The sequence below is a fragment of the Agelaius phoeniceus genome, chromosome 13 (genome assembly GCF_051311805.1).
Source record: "Agelaius phoeniceus isolate bAgePho1 chromosome 13, bAgePho1.hap1, whole genome shotgun sequence".
Lineage (NCBI taxonomy): Eukaryota > Metazoa > Chordata > Aves > Passeriformes > Icteridae > Agelaius > Agelaius phoeniceus.
Genome location: NC_135277.1, coordinates 15,044,049 through 15,065,919, shown reverse-complemented (window position 1 = coordinate 15,065,919; position 21,871 = coordinate 15,044,049). Strand labels below are relative to the sequence as shown.

At 40.2% G+C, this 21,871-nt stretch overlaps 1 protein-coding gene across 7 annotated transcripts in view; it reads right to left on the bottom strand.

Annotated features, from left to right (window-relative positions):
* The window catches only part of ENTREP2 (endosomal transmembrane epsin interactor 2), a 90,167-nt gene that overhangs the window by 4,340 nt on the left and 63,956 nt on the right, over positions 1–21,871 (bottom strand). For 2 of the 7 annotated variants that reach the window (XM_077185402.1, XM_077185397.1), the window contains exons 5-10: positions 18,541–18,648; positions 11,913–11,975; positions 9,175–9,335; positions 8,303–8,438; positions 3,972–4,047; positions 2,716–3,306 (exon numbers count right to left, since the gene is read on the bottom strand). In XM_077185402.1, the coding sequence (XP_077041517.1) occupies positions 2,716–3,306; positions 3,972–4,047; positions 8,303–8,438; positions 9,175–9,335; positions 11,913–11,975; positions 18,541–18,648 (1,135 nt within the window). The remainder of the gene's footprint in view (positions 1–2,715; positions 3,307–3,971; positions 4,048–8,302; positions 8,439–9,174; positions 9,336–11,912; positions 11,976–18,540; positions 18,649–21,871) is intronic. The other 5 variants (XM_077185398.1, XM_054642113.2, XM_077185400.1 and 2 more) reach the window with 5 other exon arrangements.

Here is a 21,871-nt window from a genome sequence, read left to right as displayed (position 1 = left end):
AAGGCAGAAAAAATGTGCAAACTATTAACTTTTAAGTAATTTCTTTTACGAAGGAACCATGTCTGACAGTGGTATGTGAACCCACCATTTTTATGTTTTTCAGGGAGTACAGAGTGAGTACAAAAGCACCTATTAAACTAAACCTTCATTTATAATTTCTCCACTAGGAATGACAGGTATTTAAAGAAAAAAACCAAACAAGTTTACCTAAAAGGGTTTAGTGGGAGAACTATTTGACTATACCATATAGACCCCATCAGGTCAAGATGTGCTTGAAGCAAATGAATTCTGTTTTTTATTGGCCTGAAAGACTGGTTCCATTAGATCTCATTGCTGTTGTGTCACTGTCCTGCTGTACATATGCACCATCCCCATGTGAAATAATTTCTGTTCCAAACTATGGGCAGTGCAACCACAGTGCAATTCAAAATCCATTTCACAAAAATCTACACAGTAAATGTCAAGGTTGTGCTTCTCTTCACATTGGCTTGGAGGTGAGGCAGAAAATAAAGTAGTAATTTTTTCTTATAGTAGAAAGGCAGTGTCTTAAGAAAAACCCAAGCCCCAGCTACAATCTGATCACTGTATTTTCCTTTTTGAGAACATGGCCAAAGCTCCTCCAGCCTCAGTTCTCCAAAATCCACAGTTATTAATATTAACAATGTGTAGTTACAGCTCTGTCTTTCATAAAGTCATGTCCACTTGACCAGTTCTTTTACTCCAGGACAATTTTTAAAGGTAGGTGTATGTTACTGAAAAAAACCCAAAGCACTTTTTCTTGTGTGTTGGTTGAGGGAGCTCAGTTGGTTCCCTTTATCTTTGCCTGTTATTTAATTCTGTAGGTATACTTGAAAATTCTGCAGTGAATATCAGCAGTCAGTCATGAAAAATCCAGATCAAATGCCTTTTGAAACTTGCAAAGACTGTAAAGAGCTTCAGCTGTTTGTCACAGTTTAGGAAAATACGCTTCAGGGCTGCTACGAACAGCCAGAATGTGTCACTAGAATTGGGCTCCTTCTGAACTACCTATGATTTCCAAATCAGGTTCAACAAAAAGTAGAGGAAAGGGGTGCAATGTAAACCTTCACAGAGTAAAATATTGCAAACTAGTTTGCCAAACAGATGTATGAAGAAATACATCTAGGCTTAACCAGAGCCTCGAGTCAGTCCTTCCCTTAAGGGTTGCATTAGGAAGTGCCTCTGTGGGCAGCAGAGCAGGTCAGCACCCAGCCCCTCCGAGTCCCTGCTCTTGCTCCCCCTCCCCTGGCTGTCAGCATCTCTAGAACTTTCTCTGCCTCTTCACTCCAGTCTTTGCTAAGCCCAGTTACATCTCAGTAATGTCCAGCTCGTGTCCCTCCATGCCACTTTTGCAGAAGAGAAGATAAATGTATTTAGGACACATTAAGAAGGAAAGGAGGGCATCTGTCCCACCAGGTGTCCAGAGCCAGCTGGAGCACGTGGGCACGGCTGCCCGTGGCAAACACTGCTCCATGAGCACATGGAGCACAGCTCTGGAGCCTTGCAGAGCCTGATCCAGAACAGAAAGGGTTGTTCTTCTTGACTTTCACACAGCAGAAAGGATTCAGAAATTCCTACTTACTGTCTGCTTACTGGCAGCTTCATTGCACATATGTCCTAGCAGAGTAAATGTCATAAAATAAATGCAGACTTCTAGATTAAAGATTCACTTTTCCTGGCTCAGATGCAGAGGCTACATTTCTAAAGGTAAAAGACATTCAATTATTGAGCTAAGTATGAAGTCTCTGAAATGATATTATAAAGATTCAAGAAGTGCAATAGAACCAAAACATCATCCTAAATGGAACAAGTTATCTCAATATTTTGTCTCCTTTTGCTCTGAGTTAGTCACATCCAGATTCTTCCTCTGGATCCCTTACAAAGCCTGGTGAACAGATCTTGTAGCAGCACAACCCACGCCATCTTCAAAAGCTTTTAATCTTTACTTCCAAGCCACTTCTCCAGGTTACCCTTCTGAATCTCTCTAAACAGCTTAGATCCCTTTCAAATGGTTTAGACAGTTCCACATTCCTGCTACTATTCTCTACTAAATCAACCCTTTCTCTTTCACTAACAAGCATATTTTTATGAAGATACACTGTTCAGCTAACATCTCCTCCTCCCTACTTTTCTAAAAGGAGATTCATAGCAGAAGACACTTATCCACAACAGCCAAAAGCTTTTCTTTTCCTTTATCATCTTGTCATGTGCCTCATGTTCATTTCTTTGTCCTTCAAAACTTTTCACCATACACCCCAAGCTGCCACTAGTCACAGTGGCTGCCTCTGACATGCCTCAATACTGCCAATGTCAGTGTCACCTTGAGGAATCACATCCTGCTGTACAACAAGCGTGACAGCTCCAGCAGGAGTTTCCTAAATAAACCCCAGCTGCCATTGCACTTCTCAGTTTAGCCTCTCAGTAGAACAGTAATAGAGAGGTGGCAAAAGCTACTCAACACACAGTTTTCTGAGCAGTGCAGAAAGAATGGTGAAATTTAGAAAACCCAAAATTAATTTCAATCTGTCAATTTTTCCATTTCCATTCTTAAATTTTTTCGAATTTAGAAAATACGCATGGAGCTAAAGCTTTCACCCCTAAGACAACCCTCTTAGGAACGCTGCATATAATTTCCAGCAGCACCAGCTGCTGCACAAATCAATCCCAGTGCTCTGCTGCCCTGTGTCCCACACCTACCTTCGGTGGCAGAGGAGCAGGACACAGGGGCACTGCTGGAGCGGACGATGGTTGGGGCTGGGGCCTTGCTGAGGTGCTGCTGCTGCTGCTGGACAGCAGCCTCGGGGCCACCTGCTGAAGGGTTTGCTGGCCCAAAACAGGGAGAGGTCTGGAAAGTGGCAGGAGGCTGGTGACAGTCCACACAGCAGGTTTTCTTCTGCTTCAAAGGCGGCGTGGCACTGCTCTCCTGAGCAGAACTCTGCAGTTCTCGTTCTGAGGGGCTGTAATTCCCTGAGGAACAGTCCAAGGACCGGCCGTGGGCACAGCTCTTTTCCTGTCCTTGAGACCTGTCTGTAGAGGCTGGGCTGTGGGAGCTGTCACCCTCATCAGGAAAGCCCTCAGAGCGAGTTCTGTGAAACCTGCAGTGAGGGTGGCAATCCAGGGCACTGCAGCTCTGCTCTGCAGCCCCCTTGGGGGTTATGCAGTAGGGAGAAAGATCTGCAGACTGGAGAGATCCTTGAACTTCCAGCGAACAAAGATCTTCAGAGGAGTAGCTACGGTCTGGGATATCAACAGCCTCAGAGACCATCAAAGAGGTGCTCTCCACAGAAACTGCAAAACAAGAGGTTCAGAGAAAAATAAAAACTTCTTGCCCGCCCTCCCAATCTTCTCCCTCCCCATGTTCTTTAGACTGACTTAAACTGAGCAATCTGCAAGTTCCTTTATCAATAAGAACTCAAAAGCTCTCAGATGAAGAATGCCAAAGTAAAAAACACTGAAGTAATTTACTTCTTTCTAGTGTCCTTCAGCAAAGACATTTTTGTGCTGTTCTTGATACTGACTTTTGAACTTTAAATAAACAGGCCCTGTACTGTACTCATCTACTTGCATCCCCAGCATCTGTGCTTCAGGCAGGAAGCTTCCTACTCAGGCTCCTGGAAGCCATGGAGGAAATGACTCTTGGAGAAGGAGTGTGAGGGTCAGGAAGCCACCCATGGCTGCTGACAATGGGACACAAGCTGCAAGGAGTGTGCAGCACTCTTGGAGGAGAAACAACAGTTGCCAGATCCACCTCAAAGGGCTTGACTAGAGCTTGCTCTGTCTAGAAAAACTCTCCTCTGCACTTCCAGCCCCAGCCTCTGTGAAAAGGTCCTTCTTGCCATGAATAACCTGAAAGCAATGATTCTTTCACCACTAGGAAGGGCAGAAGAGAAGAGAAAGTGTGCTCAAGGCTCCCACTTCCCTCTCTGAGGAGACAAAGGCAAAGCCACGATCACCTTGGGTGCTGAAGTCCGGGGTCGTGTTCCTCTCCCCCAGGCTCGGTTCAGACACTTGCTGAGCAGCACCAGTGACCTAAATGAACATTTGGAATCAAAGAGATCATTAACCTGCAACTCACCAAACAAAGGGAAGTGCTCAGGATCTGCAGGACACACCTGACAATGCTGAGTCACTTTCATATGGGCTGCTATTCGGACTAAAAGCTATTTAAAGTATTTTACATCTTTGGGTCAGGAGCAAATGCAAGGCAAAGGCACAAGCTCAATGCAATTTTACATTTTTCCTGAATCTACAAGGTAAACTCATCTTGAATTCACAGGCACTTGGGGCTGCAGGCTCACACTACTAAACTTAATATCTGAGTTGAGTAAAAGCAATCTCTCTTTCTACAGTCTGCTTTTCTCATATCGTGCTTGTTTTTTTGTTCACCACATCATATCACCCGAAAATAGGAGAGAGAAAACCAGAAACCACAAAAGCAAGCACAAGAGCAGTATTTTCCTTTAGTTACTTGTGAGGATGCTACCTGTTAATGTGCTTTGAAGCCCTTTAACATCGTTGCCACCCAGGTGCTCTCCAGCCTGGTGGAGGTTGCTCCATGGACACAGAATTTATTACAACTCACCTTCTTTCTGAAGGGCTGGATCTAAGAGGGTAACTTCCCTTCACTTTTGAGAATCATGTGAACAAAAAATATAATTATTCCTGCTGGAAAGACTGGATCCATAAATACCTGAAATTTAGGAAATTTTCTTTCTACTGATTTGATTAGACTTAGGATTGGACCTTGTTGCAAATATTGATAGATTTTTAGCAGTTCTTTGGGAATGTGATTATCAAAAAAAAATGATTCCAATAAGTAGCTGGTGACAAAAAATGAGAAAAAATATTTAAAAAGTTGAAACTGATACCATCTTGAGAAGAAAGCATCATATCTACTTCTGTCTGTAGGGCCACAATTAACTAGTAGAGCTTATTATGGTTGGTGACAGTCTAGAAATCAGCATCAGTCACCTCTGTGCAAACCTTTTTGTCAAGCACTTAATCTGTCTGGCCTAAAAAAATTGGATGTGACACAATTAGTCTGAAGCTATTAAGGCAAGAGCTTCCATTTCACATGCCAGTGGAGATTAAAGCACATATATTTGTGCAGAACTTACTGTGATCACTGTTTGTTTTCTTTCTATCTATCTATCTGATCCAGTGACCAGAAAACTTCTTCTGATACAAATTTTGTTTTTAAAAATTATTTAAAGTTTAGCAAATACAACTCCAAGCAAAGAACAGTACCAGAAATACTTTAACTCAGCAAGAGATGGATAGAGGACTGGGAAGCAAAAGTGAAATCACTCATAGTGTTAAACAATTCCCCTGGAAATTTCATAATGGATCTTTCTTGATTGTAGCAGAGTATCACATCTGTGGTAAAAACTAAAATGTGGTGTCACTCAAAATCACAGATTGTTCCTGGGACCTGACTGTGGAAGTTCTGGGAACCAACTAGAAAAGTTAGAAATGTTCACAAATGCTCTTTGTTGTTGTAGAAAATTCAGACTGACTACCTTTTGGAAGAAGTGGTGGAATGTTTTAATGGCATTTGTTTCTTTTTAAAAATCTAAGGATTTTAGGGGCTTTCATAAATTCTTAATCTAGGCACTTCCATAATCACTGACTGGAAAACATCTGTGGAAAATTTGTGCTGAAACATTTATAGACACTCTACATTGTCTCTGAATAATTGCTGAATGTATTTTCTGTGCATTTGGAACTGATTAACCCTCCTGGCTTGGGGGAAGGAGAACCAGGGCTGGAATTGTAGCAGGTAACACTGACAGTTCTGATGCCAGGTCAGAGTTTGGGTTCACACAGGAACAGCACATGGTCTCATGCAGGCTCCTGCACAGCCAAGGGTAACAAAACTTTATTGAATTCCACATCCTCAGACAGTTACTGAGCCATCAATAGAAAAAAGGAAGAAAACCTGTGCTTTTAACAAGTCTGCAGAGCCTACAGGTAAGAAAACCTTATAAAACACCATCATTGATTCAGTTCACTCAGAATCCTGATCTGTTTGTTCTTATCTTTTCTATATCCCAGTCAATACTTTGCAAGGAAAACACTGAAAACCACTTTTTTTTATAGTCATGAAATGGGAATTCCTAATCAGTACAGATGACAACAGCAATTTTTACATGGATGCAACCACTTAAATTAGCACTGACATTTGTTGCCCATAAAATGCATGAAATACCGAGTCCAATTTGGTACAATTTAATAAAATTCTAAGGACCTCAATCCATTTAAAAACAAATAAAACCTATTGCTTGATGCACAGTAAAAGGTTTTACAATTATGACATTATTACATAATGGTTCCCAGAAGCACTTTTGTAGCTAAATCCCTGACATGATTTCCATTGCCAAGCCTGCCTTTGAGGGATTTATAAATCTCATTATTTCAGTTCCTACTGTACTGTGCTCTATGGGAGCATCTGCAGCATGTAAGGACTCAGGTCTCCATTTTGTTCTTCTTGTAGACCCAAAACTGTCTTAGACAGCTCAGCTGGGACACTAATTGCAAAAAATACAAGAAGGCTTTTGTTGTCAAGGAAAATCTGCGTCTGTCACCGTAGGCTTTGGTTCTCACTGCCAGTGAGCTGCAGTGCTGAGAACAGAGCCTGTCACAAGCTCTGAACAGCAACCACCAAGTTCACAGGCACTCACTCCTGGTAAGAAACCACATCATTCTACTCTCAGAAATGAAGGCACCACTCACCTTCACTAGTGATTAGAACAAACAGCTCTGGAGCTCAGGTGGCCAGAGGTGAACAGGCAAGGTGCTGAAACTGACTCCAGATGCCAAAAATTAGCAGTGAATACAACATCTACTTATTAAAGCCAAGCTCTTCCTGCAAAAGCATGACTTTGCAGCTTTAAGTCACATCTTGTTAAATGATATTTTTGTTCCATGTTGGTGCTATTGTGCTGCTGCATGTGGATGCTCACACCAAGAGTGGTACCAGCTCCAAGAGTGCTCAAAATGATTTTGTGCTTTACTAAAACTAGATACTTAACTAATCCTTACTTAGTACCACATATGAATTCTTATCTCAGATAGGAGCCTTCTCTTTCCCCCCAAACCATGCATGATTTATATCACTTTTAGCCACGTTTTTTATCACTGAAAAATATTGACTTCTCCAAGGCTTGCAGGTTCTACAAGTTACTTCCAAGGAAAAACGATGGAACTTGGATAAAAAATATTCTAGAAGGAGATGGCCTTGAAAACTCCAATTTTGCTGTTCAGCAAGGAACTTCACTCAAAAGCAGTTTATACAGCTTCATTTTATTGTAGCCAAACAAATCAAAAGTAATGCAATATTTGGCCAGTTTGTTGTGTTGGGTGGAGGATATAGCCCAAGGCAAGGATCAGAAGGTCTGTCAGAAACTGCTTTGTCAGTCCCAGAAGCTACAAAGATAGGCATATCTTGGGGAAATTTAATTGTATTTTTTTTTAGGTTTAGCATTTCAATTTTTTTTTCCTCAGACACTCATCTTATTAATTATCTTAATAATCTCATGTATAATAGTGAAAATTTGTATCATTTCTTTAGGTTTGTGGTTTCAATTCTGGTTTCCCCCAACATGGAAATAAGTCACTAGGAAATATTTCAATGTTTTATTCTGGGGCAAGGCAAAGTAGTCCCCTCTGTAATGTGGGTGCAATTTGGCAACCTGAACACAGGTATTTCCTCAGTGTGCATTAACAACTGATAAAGCATACCTAGAACATTTGACTCCTGGAGTTTTTACTGAAAGAAATCAGAGCTTCTAAAAGCAATTGTAAGTATTTTCCCTTTGTGACAGCTGATTCAATTACCACAAATCCCTTGGAGGGAATGCTGGAATCAGCTCTGGCTGTACATGCAGATACATTATAATTCCAGTTTCAGATCAGTCAATACTATACAGTCAGAATAAAGCAGAAAGTGTAATGTAAACATTTGTCTCAAGTACACTGGATCCTTTCTGAAAGCTCAGGCTAAAGTGTCCTGCACTCTCAGGAGTAGCAGTTTCTTGTCACATAACAGCAGAAGCTGATGACTAAAAACTGTAACAATCAGCAGGTTAAGCAATAGAGAACTACTCACTGCTGCTGCATAGGAAGTAAAATTTGTTAGCTAAACCCTTATAAAGAAAACAGTCTGGAAAATGTTTTTGAAGAATAAAAGTATTTTCTAATGATTGTTCTTTAAAGTTTACCTAGAATTATTTTGCAGCATGAAAATGTGAAGACCACATAAAGAATTTCCTTTGGTTTTCCTCACCTGTCTGGCAGGCATCTCCCCAATCACTGCCTCATAAGGAGGGGGCAGCTCACTTGGATACAGCATTCCTGGGCTATTAATGGTTACTTCATATAAAGCACCAAATGGGGAATGAGGGAAGTCCAAATGGAGACTTCTACAAAAAAAAAAAAACATAAACAAGCAAACAATTAGGAAATGGCACTGATTTATTACCTATACCACAGTGATGTAAAGACTTGTCTGAATTAAAAGCCAATACACTACAAAGAATTACATTCAAGAAATTTATTAGACAAGACATCCAAAATGAAGCCCTGGTTCACAGGGTAGCTTTAACAACTGTTTTTTATTTAGGATGCCAGCCATTTTTACCAGCCTCTTTTGCCATCATAAACATCCTCCACTAGTCCAAATAAATACACATAAATTGCAATAATTTTCTTAAAAAATTAAATCTTGGACTCAACTTCAAATGTATAATGTTAACTGTGAAAGGATCACTTACAAAGGGACTTTTGCTCAAAGCTCAGACATTGTTATCCTTGTCTTAGTTAAGGTCAGTCATTTCTCTACTGCAGAAATACTTTAATGCAAATATTTCCAGATGTAGCCTAACAAGTTTGCTAAACACCATATGGAATCTCTCTGGCAGAGAAGAGCCTAATGTAAATGAGGGACATGATTTGGGTTTGTGCTCTTTGAAAGACCTGCAGGCCCACAGCTCAGAACCCGGGAAGGGAAGGGAAGGGAAGGGAAGGGAAGGGAAGGGAAGGGAAGGGAAGGGAAGGGAAGGGAAGGGAAGGGAAGGGAAGGGAAGGGAAGGGAAGGGAAGGGAAGGGAAGGGAAGGGAAGGGAAGGGAAGGGAAGGGAAGGGAAGGGAAGGGAATCACCTCTGTGCCTCCCCCACGGGCGTGCAGGTGTACTCTGGTGGGTAGTAGGGAGGGGGGGGGATTGGTGGGATGAACTCATCAAAGTCCAAGGTTTGGTGCAGGACAGTTCCATGTGGAGTCATGCAGTCAGGATTGGCAGAATGTGGCCTCTGTGGCAGAAACTGGAAATGAACAATAGGTAAAGTTCCTTCAGATGGTAGAAACATCATCACCAATATCAACAATTTTAATAAAAGGTCAATATTAGCAACCCTGACCAATACCAAATTCATTAATACCCAAGCTGAAATTAAAAAGGCACTTCTGGGAGCATAAGAATACTTGTGATCAGTGAGGAGGGTGAGTCAGATTGCCAAAATACAGCACAAGGTTTTACTAAAGACAGAGAGGCTGTGGGCCTCCAAGTCAGTCAGTCTTAGGATGCAGGACACAGACATTTACAATTTAATGGCTTTTCAAGAAATATTTCTACATTGTATATTATTTTATTGTAGCCCCACATAATCAGTTCTATTTTAATAACTGCTAAACTAAAATAAATATTTGCATGTTTTTGTTTCCAATCTGAACTGCCACGCACTTACAGAGAAAAAAAACCCCAATACCAACCCCCAAAACAACCCCAAATAAATCTACCTAGAAACAGGCTACTACATAGACATTATGTTTTAAATAAAACAACTGGAAATATCCCACCCATTTTTCACTTCCAATGAAGGGGCCATTTATAGCTATTCTTTATTATTCTTGTAAAATGAAATATTCTTAATAGCTGTTTGTGGTTTGGTGATACAGACACTGCACACTTAAATGTGGTATAAAGCTTATAAGCACTGGTATGAAAGTAAGAAAAACATTTATTCCATATGCACATCTCAAAACCCAAAAGAAAATAACTACACTGCACAATAAAAAGTAATAATATCGAGAACCACATCAACATTTGTGACAGAGAACTTCATCAGCTTCCAGCAGGGCAGGGATCTAAAGAGGCATTCCAGTACCACTGATATCAGGAACACTCAGAAGTGTTCTGGGACAGGCCTGAACTAATCCAAGATCAAATATGGACCATCCTGAAGATCCCACAACCCACACCTGGCTCTATTTGGTCTCCATGGATCAAAGGGGTACTAAAAGACAATCCAAAACCACAGAACTTTTTCTTTTCCAGGCAAGCTTCTGCTCTCATGTCACTTTTCTTGGATCAGCAGATGACTTGATCTTTAGCTCCTACCTTGTAAAACAAGCCTGCTAAGAAACTCTGCTGAAGGCACATTTCTTTTTTGGGCTGGAACAAGACCACCTATGTTTTTGTACTGTAGGCTCATTACATTATTGTTTGTTTAAATCCACGATAAAGATTTGGGAAGCAGTAAAATAAAAGGGAAAATGTTTATGCTTAGGAGATCCAGCAAATAGAAAGTAAATTACCTTCATTTTTAATACCACAGTTCTATATTTATCACTTTTTGAAATTTAACTTGGTGTAGTTCTGCTGAATTTACATTACCACAGAAATGATACTGGTCTTTGTGTTTTAAAGCTTGAGTTACATCTTAGTTTTATTAAACTCCCTCTATGTTTGTTGTTTGAAAGGTCAGAGCTGTAATAATACAGCACAGCAGAGGGTCAGGAGGACCAGCACCACCTCTTTGTGAGAATGAAGTATCAGCTGCTTGCTGCTCAGCTCCCCAGAGATATTTCCACACATAACTATTAATAAAGAACCTCCTCTGCAGAACTGTAATTTCCTTACATCCTACAGCCAACCAAGGACTTTCAGCCATTGTGTTCTGCTCATGTACAGCAGAGAAACAGAGACATGGCATCAGTTTGATTTACTCTTTGTTAGGTGAAATGTCTGAAGCTCATTCATCCCCCATGTGAGGTGGGATGCTGTTATCCCAGGGATTATCAGACATTTCTCTGTTTGGCTTACAGGAAAAAAACCCAAACCCCACAACTTGCTTGCAGTCATTTGGTCTAAACTCATCTGATCTTTCAACAGCCACTTCCCAAAGTGTAACATAACATTAATACCAACCATTAAACTCCAAACTTCTGCCCTAAGCAATCATTGGTCTGTTACCATCTCAAATACATGGAAGAATCTTTTAGGAAAAAAGGAAGCAAGACAAACATCAACATAATTACCTAAAAAACATTTACCATAATGAACACAAATATCCAAGTATGCTGGGTCATATTTTGTACAATATTTGACTCCACCAAACTCAGGACTGCCCTCATCTTCCTAAAACAGTTGATAACTGGGGTCATTTCTACAGTCTGGAAACAAAACCACTTTAATTTACAACTTCCTTGACCTTTTCCCAGACTGTTTCCATACTGCCATGGACCCCAAGCTTTGGTTTGCACCAGAGAATTTGCAGCTCTGTTCCCTCAGTCCTGGAGCTCCCTGGAGCTGGATGCACTCAGCCTCACACTGGGAGTGATCCAGTGTTAAACACAGGGCACTTGCAGAGCAGGGAACCACCAGCACACACTGTGGGGCATGACAGAAGGGAGAGGTTTTACACAGGGCAGAAGGGGCTGTGGCTCCAGGAGGAAAAGATGCTTGGATGCAGCTCAGTTGAACAGCAGAATCACCTGCATCCCTTTCAAGGTCTGGCAATAACAAACCATGGACACGAACTGGGACCAACACTTGACAACGAGCAGCAGGATGGACATGGAAATACACATTTTGGGGGTGTTTATAAACAACACTTTACCTGTGTGATATCATCCTGCTGGGAGGCACAGAAATTAAAGTGAAAAAGGCTGTAAGAGGGAAACTAGCAGGAAATGAAACAATAGCAAATATAAGGGATTACCACAAAGAACAGATATCCTTGAGAAAACAATTGAAAGCTAGTAAGTGGGAATTAAGTCATATTTTATTCCACACTACTTGTCTACTGATCTCTGCTAGCCTGAAAAAGTTTATTCTTTCTACAGGAAAATGTATTTTAAATATCTTCAAGAGTTAGTCTCAAATAGTGAAGTCTGGCAGGGTTTCAGCAAAGGCTTAATACAAATTTCATAGGTTAAAAAAAGACAGTAATAAAATGCAAAGAGCTGAGAAAGCTGCAGAAACACTGACAAATACTTTCAGACAGAAACACATATTTCTGGTATTAGAAGACAGCTGTTATCAAATAATCAGTCTCAAGATACTGATGGCAAACGGGACAGGCAACAACAAGAACTGCCAAGCAGAAAATGGGGGTGGCTGTTCAGTGACCAGGATAAACAGGATCAAGTTGCACTCAATATCACGTCAAAAACTGCAGCTCACACCATGGAACAGCTCACACAGTGGGACTCCCAGCCAGCCTTGGGATCAAACTAATGGCCACTGCAGAAGCAATGGAGAGAAAATGGTTGCAGACAAAGATAAACAGCATACAGCATCTCTGTTAAATGCTAAATACCCAACTGCATTAAAAGCTTAGCAAAAATTTACAGCTATCAACAGATACTTCAAACATATTTACTAGAAAGAAAGAGAAAACCCACAGCTGTGGAAATCCAGAAGACTCAACCATTTCTATTACCCTCCTAGAGCTGTTCGATGCTGGGAGCTTTCAGAAATTCAACAGGCAATGAAATACAGATCTGGAATTCATGGTCTTCTAGGAAACAGCTGACCTTATGTTTGAAGCTTGGCATTCAGACTATTACACTCACACAGAGAGGTATTTTCTCATCCTTGGCCTTTAGTGTGTTTGAAACGTGTCTGATACTGGATGGGCATTACACAGCCCAGGGCTTGTGCTAAAGGGATGTGGAACACAGAGCACACACTGAGCACAGAACTCAGTGTTTTCACTGGGCACATCTGATGTGGACAGAGTGGAACAGCCTGATTTAAACAGCCCCCATAGTGAGCACCACTTATTGTTTTAATTTTGTCTGCAGCTATGAGGGAAGAGTAAAACATGCTCTCTGTCTGGTTGCAGCAGGGTAAACAAGAAAGCTGTAAAATGCTGTAAACCCACTGCTTAGACCTGCATTCAATACAGAAGTTTGCCATGGCAGCAGCAGCAAGTTGTTAGGAAGCAGGGAATTAGAAGCACAAGTGCTAGAAGTACCCCACTTCCAGAAGAGAGAAGAGTTTTTGAAAATGCAGTTATGCTCAAGGGTCCATTGCCACAGCACTGAGAATTCCACACAGCCAACAGTGGGGCTGGACACCAGCAACCTCCTCTGCCAGCTCCCAGCCTGCAGCCAGACACATCAGCTATCCCTGCCCAGTGAAGAGTAACACATCTCTTCTCTCAGTGTTAGAATTCTCCAGGTGGAATAAACACCATTATATAGATATGTGTAAAATTATAAAACTCCCTCTCTTTTTGTCAGACCGAATTTCCAGCTCTTCACTGAAGGGCTGTCTGTAAGCTGGTCACTGAAGTGATCAGAAGGTATTATTCCTGTTCTGGACATTCTGAGCACACTGAGGTAAAAGCTGATGGAGGAGACCCAGTTAAGGAGCTGAAGAAACAGCAGGTAAGACCTGTCAATATAATTCTCTATAGAAACAATTCCTCATGTGATACCATGTGGTCCATCCTTCTGCCCAAGGCAGGTCAGACTAACAGCTCAGCACCAGGACTCCAGCTGTGGGACCTGCCCACTGAACATTAGCAAAGACTTTCTGTGCTCTGCACATCCTGCTCAGCACCACTGAGCCCATGGAAATGCCACTGCTGGGAGCCACTGCTCAGCAATTACAGCTTATCTCAACCACAAGTGCCTTATATCAGTATGTGCCTGGTGCTCTAAGGGAAACTTATCTGAGTTTTTCCTGTACTGCAGGTAATTACCACTGTCTTCCATATCACATTTATTACATGCACTGTATAACTCTGAAATCAGCCCTTTGGAGACTCCAGAGTTCATTATTCTCATTTCAGTAATTTATAAAAATCTGCTGATTTTTGAGAATGGGAAATAAAAATTTCTAATTGCATATAATTAAACACTGGCACGTTATCCTGAGTGAAAGCTCTGTGCAATACACTCGGGTCTATAATTCTGTCTTCAATTAGCTGTCCTCCTGGACAGGTTGCTGTTTTCCTTTTCTAAAACACTGGAATCAGTATCTGCTGAAGGGAAATGTAGACTCTAATTGTCTACAAGAACACAAGGACCCTGGTTGACTCTTATAATTTGTCCATGATCTTAAAGGGAAATTATGAGACAGAAAATATTTTGATATGGAAAACACATTCAGATTTTTCTGCTCAGTTGTTTTCAGTTGCTGTTCCTACAACCATCACAGGAGCCTCATGGGTATTTGCTCTGTGATACCTTTTTTGAAGTACTTACCATATTTTAGTCTTAAATATGAAATATTCTTATTCTACCAATAAAGTGTTTGATGAAAAATTGTACATTTGTTAAAAATGTCAAAAGATTTCCTGACCTAAGGTGTGCATTTATGGTGGGTGTGAGGGGAGTATTTATGCAACCATATTTACATTTAGGATTTTTCTGTGGATGTACATCATTCCCAATGCATATTTCTAAAGGGAATGTCATCTGAGTTTTACACTACCTTAAGTGAACTTTGTGCCCAAAAAAGGATTATTTAAGTTTTGATGTCATTAGATTAAATTTAAAATTATATGTAATAATGTAATTATTATCAATAATCTCAATTGTCACTTAAGCTTCACTCTGAAGGGTTTTTTATTACTATTTCCCCAGAATATGAGGGTCAAACGATGCCAGCAAGATATTACCCTCATACAGAGATGCTTTCTGTGAGGTGTTTGAGTAGAAATATTAACTACAGCCTATTAAGATAATGACATGCTGAATTATCACTAGGACTGATGAAAACAGTAATTAAACACTACAGCTTGCATGTGTCATCATTACCTTATTTTCTTTACAAAATAACAGATGGTTTTAGGTATCACACAACATGAACAGATATTAACAGTGATGGTGATAAAATCAGAACACATTCAATGATATCAGTGCCAGCACTTCAAGGATAAGAAGTGTATAAACATATCAGGAGTGGAAGGAGGACTGGAATAGGTGTAATTCATGCTTCAGCCTGGACACAGTGGCTGTAATATTTTGTATTTCTTACTTTAATCCAGGCAGCTACCTTTTGAAGAAAACAGGGTGCATTTTCACAGTAGCCATTCATCAGACAAGATGCAAACTGAAACTGCCTCAGGCAACAAATGAAATATCATGGAAGTGACAGTTTGGTTATTAAGAGAGGTTTCTTCACATTACAGAGCCTTGATATGATCTGATTTGATTCACATTTATTTCCTGGAGGGGTGTGCACATAGAAAGAACAATTCTGGGAAGCCCTGTAATGGAGTGCAGCCTTAAACACTCTAGTGAGACACAACAAATGCCTTCTCAATCTTCAGCTATGGTATCACTTTCTCTTGCAGCTTTAGTACAATTGGTAGGGCTTCTTTGCCTGGGCAAATGCATATACTTAACACAATGAGAAAGGCTAAAGTGAAATGAAAATTTTGGGGTACTTTCTAAAACAGTCAACTCAAACAAGGAACAATCCAGACAAAATATAAAATAAAATATAAAGCAATAAAACCACTTTGAAGTATTTTGCTGTATTTTTTCCCTTAGCACTTGAAATAAAATGTTTGTTAGGTAGGACTGGTTTTAAACTAAAAAACCCCTCTTCAAATTCACTGGAAAATTTAAACTTTGCTTACTACTGGACAGCTTGTGTTTGTGTTTTTAGGATGTTCTTCCTAAAGGCTGGGGTGTCAGAAGACAGCAGTTTCCAGTAAAATACATCAGCTTGCCTGTATGAATCAAGACATTTGCTGTATGCAAAAGTCATCAACAAAGCACAAAATCACAGAATCTTTGCTGCAGATTTTCTTGAGACTGTTACACCTGCTTTATGTTGCTAAGCAATAAATTGGAATTCTTTGAATTTGCAAAAATTACCATTCCAATGGATTAATTTCAGAGACAAGAACAGCACAGGAATCACAGAACTGATTGCTCTAATGATAACCTAATGACATCCAAGGAGGCTGCTCCCTATTGCCTCTTCTTGTTACAGGAGAGCCTACAGAGCTCCTGAATACTGCAGAACAGAGTAAAACCACCAGCACAATAATTAAAACCTTCTCAGCTTTGAGGAGTGGTATCTTTGCTGCTGCTGTCAAACTTCCAACCTGGTACAACCCCGCTAAGAGAAGATGCACACATCAGTGAAAAGTAAAAGGAAAAAGCACAAATCCAGCATTAACAAGCAAGAGAAAATGAAGGTAATCGGAGTTTTGGGTGTAGTAGAGCAAAGGGGAGCTGCAGATCATGGGACAATAGGCTGAAAGTAGTGAAAGAAAAAGAAATCCTCAGGTGAGAGTTGAGCTGGTCTAAGTCAGCGTAGCCCCAGGGAAGTTACGCTCACTTAGGCCCGGTAGGAATCTGGCTCAGCAACCTGAAAAAAGAAAGGGAAAAACTGATAAACAAGAAAAGACTGGGATTGAGCAGAAATATAGATATATTTGTATTTCCCTTTCTCTGGGGAGAAGGAAGAAATTTCTTGTTGATGGAGCTGAAAGGGTGGGAGAACGGACAGCTAAGCAGGAAAACAGAAAGCTGGAAACACAAAGCATAGGAAGCAAAAAGAAATAAACACTGAAACCAAGAAATGGCAGCATTGCCAGGTGGGAAAGAAAGAATCTTAAAGACATCCAGAATGAGGTGGCAGAGAGAAAAATTATGTGCTTTTAGGAATTTGACTTCCTATTGAGGTTACTGCTTCTTGCATATGCCCATCAGAAGCACTTTAATATTGGTCTTGGTTCATTGTTACCTATTTGTTTTTATTCCTCTTACACTGCTAAATACCATTAAGCGTAGATCAAGATTCCTGGAATATACACCTCTGGATCACTGCTACCATTTTTCCACTAGACAGATAGATTTTTCAAGGTATGATAATCTCTTCATCTCCTCATCATCACTGCAAGGTGAAAAAGTTCTTTAGTCAATGGGCATTCTTGTAGTAAATATGGAGGGGGAGAGTGTATGAAAAGAAAGAATAGCCAGAATCCAATAAAGACCCTTTAACATTTAAAATAAAAGTGTCATCAGCTGAAGCTGAACATTATTTCTGTTAATTATTTCCCATTCATACTAGTGTTATTAAATAAACACTGTTTACAAGCCTCTACAAGCCTGCACAATATGCATAAACAGAGCCCTACAGCAAAAATGCATTTATGTACTATTTTCAGTAATTACCTAAACATATAAGCCCAACTTATAATACCCATTTCTATGTGAAGCAAACATCAGATCCCAGACTGAAGATATTTTTAAACTGGGTTTGAAACCCAGTGACTGGAACACTTGTCTAGAAAGGGCAGCCTTATCTCTGTAATTCATGCACTTAAATCAATACCCATGGCACCCAGTGTATTTCTAATTATTTCTTTTTAAAAGACCTGTGCCTGCATGGGCAGGCTTTACAACATTTCTGAGTTGTTTAAATGGTTTGCAGCTGACTGGCTGGGCCAGTCTTCCATCCATGCAAACTTTTCCAATACCAGATGTACATATAGCCAGTATTAGATTTGTGTGTTTGCCCTCCTTTGTTAAACAGGACATTTCCTAGATTAACCAGCAATAGAGCAAGGTTACAAGCAGTGGAGCTAACCTGAAAAATACAAAGGTTTTTAAAATTTTTTTTTTTTTACATTGAAACCTTGTGAATCCAACACTCATTTGGAATAGGAAAGCTGCCTTTGTCCAACCAAAACAAGACAGCATCCTGTGATGCAGCTGACTGTGCAGAAGACTAATGATCCTTTTTGCTCTTGTTTTGAACACAAATGTTACTCTGACTGAACACGTTTTCCTTATGAAAACACAATTATTGGCACAGGGCTGTGAAAAGTTCCAGTTTTGAGTTTATATTTCTCATACTCTGTAGCTCTCATAGCAATCTAGTAATGAAAACTAGGATCTTAAAGCTAAGTAATTGCTCTGGGGAGTGTGGAGACTGGAGATAATATACAAGTGATGACAGCAAATGTAACTGAACCTCGTTAATAACCTCGTTAACAAAAAGAACAAGTCCCAGTTGCAAAATCCTGATCATACACTATAATACATAAACATTGAAGCACAGCAGCTCCTCATGCTGCATACATCTATATGCTATGTTTATATAGATGTATGCAGACAAAAAATACACCCAATACACACACATTCTAACACTACACAGAGACACAAATAGGCTGAGGTTTATAAGCAAGGAGTAGGTGCAAATGAGCATCCACAGAGAAGGACACTGTGCTATGCTGGACAAACCCTGTGTTGGCACTGAAACGTACTCACCATTTGCAGGAGATCAGAAGAAACCATCTGCATGCAACACATTGCTGTTGCCAAAGCACAGACAATGGTGGAGATGATATTGAGAGCGCACACACTGAACAACAGGTCCTGCAAGAGACAGCAGCAGAATATCATCTCTTATCTCAGGGACACAAAGCACAGGAAATGCTTGAGGAGTTTGATAACAAACACTCTCAGCTGCTATCCATGAATAAGGTCCCAAAGAACTGGGTAGAACTAATTTGGCTTGTAATCTTTTTCAGGTAGCAATCCACCAAGGCAGCAATTACAGAAACAAACATCTTCCCTTTCCCAGTTCTCACAACACATTTGCTATTAGATACTTCCTCAGAAATATTGATATTCAAAATTCCTTGTTCCCCAAAAAGACAAATCACACTTTCACAGTCCACTCCAAGCTGCAGCTATCACAAGAAAGATACTGTAAAAGACATCTCTGATTAAAAACTACATGCAGAAATATTATTGCTTTGAGTAGTTGAAATCTACAACTTAGGGTTGTGCGTTAAAAAAATTCTAGTATGAAATAGAGACTTATCCTGTGGTCAGACACTCAATGCATCTGAAATATTTTTATACATGAGAGAAAAGCAGTGATTACACACCCAGATATTTCACCTTCTACTGATGAATTGAGTGCCTATGGTCATATTGTTGGCTTTTTTTTTAAAGAACAAGAAGTTTAAAATAGAACACAGAATACTGGTTTAACAAGTAGAATAAAAGAAAATACACATTTGAATTAAAATGGAACATTTTTATAGCAATGGTGTCACTAAAAATAAAGCATTTATCTCTCTTTCAATCATCGGATTTGTATTTACTTTCTCCGCAGCCAGTGAAAAGACCAGAAAAGAATTTAGTGTGCTGGCAACATTTCAAAACTACTACAATCCTTGTACAGAAACTGCATGGCTGCTGTGGCTATTGTGTGGCCCAGTTCTCTGAATAGCCAGTAAAAGCATTTGAGAAAAAGCAGCACAGAGAACAGAACAAAATTGCTACAAAACAGTGAGTAAAAAACACTCACTGTGTAAAGAACATTCCACAGGGTCTAAGTTTAAAAGAGTATTTCATTCACTGCCAATGCATGAAATAACTTCTATACTAAAAATTGCTTTGTTTTCCCCAACAGTTCTGAAACAAATGATAGAAAGGTGCAGATTTACTCCTGCCACTGTAATTGTTTGCTCCTCAAGTGACCTTCATTTGAAGATGGAAATGCCAGCCATGGGAACCAGGCAGACAATAAATGGGCCAACAAGTTTTAGTCATTTAATAACTTCCACTGAGCCAGATTTGCTCTTGCTGATCTGGTCAGTAGTTTTCTGTCTTCTTGGCCAGCCCTTCAGCCAGAGGAATAATGAATCATCAGCATTAACAGGAAAATACTGGAAGGGCCGATCACTAAGTCACTGACAGAAGGTGATGCAGAGGACTCACTTGAAGTCATACAGACCCACTTAGAGCATTCAAATAGAGGTAAACAGACAAAGTGATCCCTGGAGACCCAATTAGTTAACAGTGCCAAAAAAAGGAAATTGAGATCCTTCATGTTCTGCTTTCCATATGCAAGCCTAGGTAAAGAACACCGAGGCAGAGACAAGATCTAGGGTAGAAAATAGGACAATTTCCTAGCAGGAAGAAACACCATCCATTTCCTACTGCAGCCATTCAAATACAAAAAACTTAGCCAATCTGAGTGCTTAACTTAATACCATTTGTGCTAAATAATAAAATCAAAGTTCTAAATTAGGATGCAAAGTGTCTCCAAGACCTTCATACACCTTTACATGTCCCAGGACAGACTTAACTGTGCCTCTAAGTCTCATGGCAGATGTTTTTCTCATCTGTTCTTAAAGACCCCACAGCTTCATCACTATTATTCACTATTTCAGTGTTTATTTTTACCATCAGTGTCCTGGTTATGTCCATCCCACAGATGAAACCCATGGCTTCTTTTCTTCTATAGCTCTTGAGAACAGGCTGTTACACAGCAGACTTTTATACCTTTGAACTCTATTATCACTCTTGAAGCCTTTTTCACCTTTACTGCATGACATATTAACACCATTTTCTCCAATTCTCAACTGAAATCAACTTTCCAGGCCTCTGATCCTTTGCATTAATCTAATTTGTTTCACTTCACCTGGGTCCACATCTTTCCTTAAATGCAGGATCCTAAACCAGATACAACTGAAGGCCTTGCAAACACCAGTTCTGGTGTGAAGATTATTTCTTGTGCCTTGCAGGCTGCACTCATCCTTACCCACCCTGAGATGTTTCCTGGGACAGCTGTGCTCCGTTTGTTACTCAGCATTTTGCTTTTGATGTAGGGCAGCGATTGCTGCCCACAGGAGCAGCAGCCTCTTTCCACACACTCCTGTCCAGCTAAGCACACAATTTCTCTTCCTGCTACAACCTCTTTGAAGGTGAAGGTACAACTAGAAAATCCCAAATGCAGGGATGCAGAGTTTTTATGTATTTCATAAAGATCAATAGGGAGCAGACATCTAAAACATTGTAAGTCTAAAATTTTAACAGACAGTAATAACTGAGCAGTGATTGTGGAGGCCTCACCACCACTAGATATTTCTTAAAGCGAGACTGATTCTTTATTTGTTTTGGCTTTTTTATCCTAAAGTCTGTTTCAACTCAAACAGGAATCAAGCCACAACCCACTCTTCTCTGCTCCCCACTCCTCCACTCTCCCCAAACATTAATCAGCCTCAGGCAATTTACCATTTTCAGGAAATTCACTCCCTGTGCCCTGTAGAAAAAATAATTAGGTAATCCATGACACTCATTTATTCAGCTATAGATAAAAAGTGAGCAGGAACTAAAGCCCTCCATGGTCAAGCACAGTGCCAGAAGGACAGGGTAGGTGCTGACAGACAGCAGCTGGAACAAACAATGACAATCAAAGTGTCCTTTAGGAAATGTCTGTGAAAAAGCAGTAACCACAACAGGGCCAATCCAACTCCCCACAGCCCCAGCCAGCTACATTTATAGGTGTCTAAAGGAGCAGGAAATCTGTACTAAATACAAAATCAGAGAGCTTTAGTAACAGATCTTTAGCTGACTTCTACCAGAGCACTAATCAGAACACACAACACATGAATCTCTAATGGCATGAAGTACAATTCTCTGCTCCTCAGAAATGGCTGAACCAATTTTCTCTTAGATGCTGTCTTTGTCTTTTTAAGACAAAACTCTGATTCTCCAGCGTGTTTATATGACAATTAATGCTCTGGTAAGTATAACGTACTAGGGAGGATTATTCTTCAACAGGTTACATATACAATTTTCT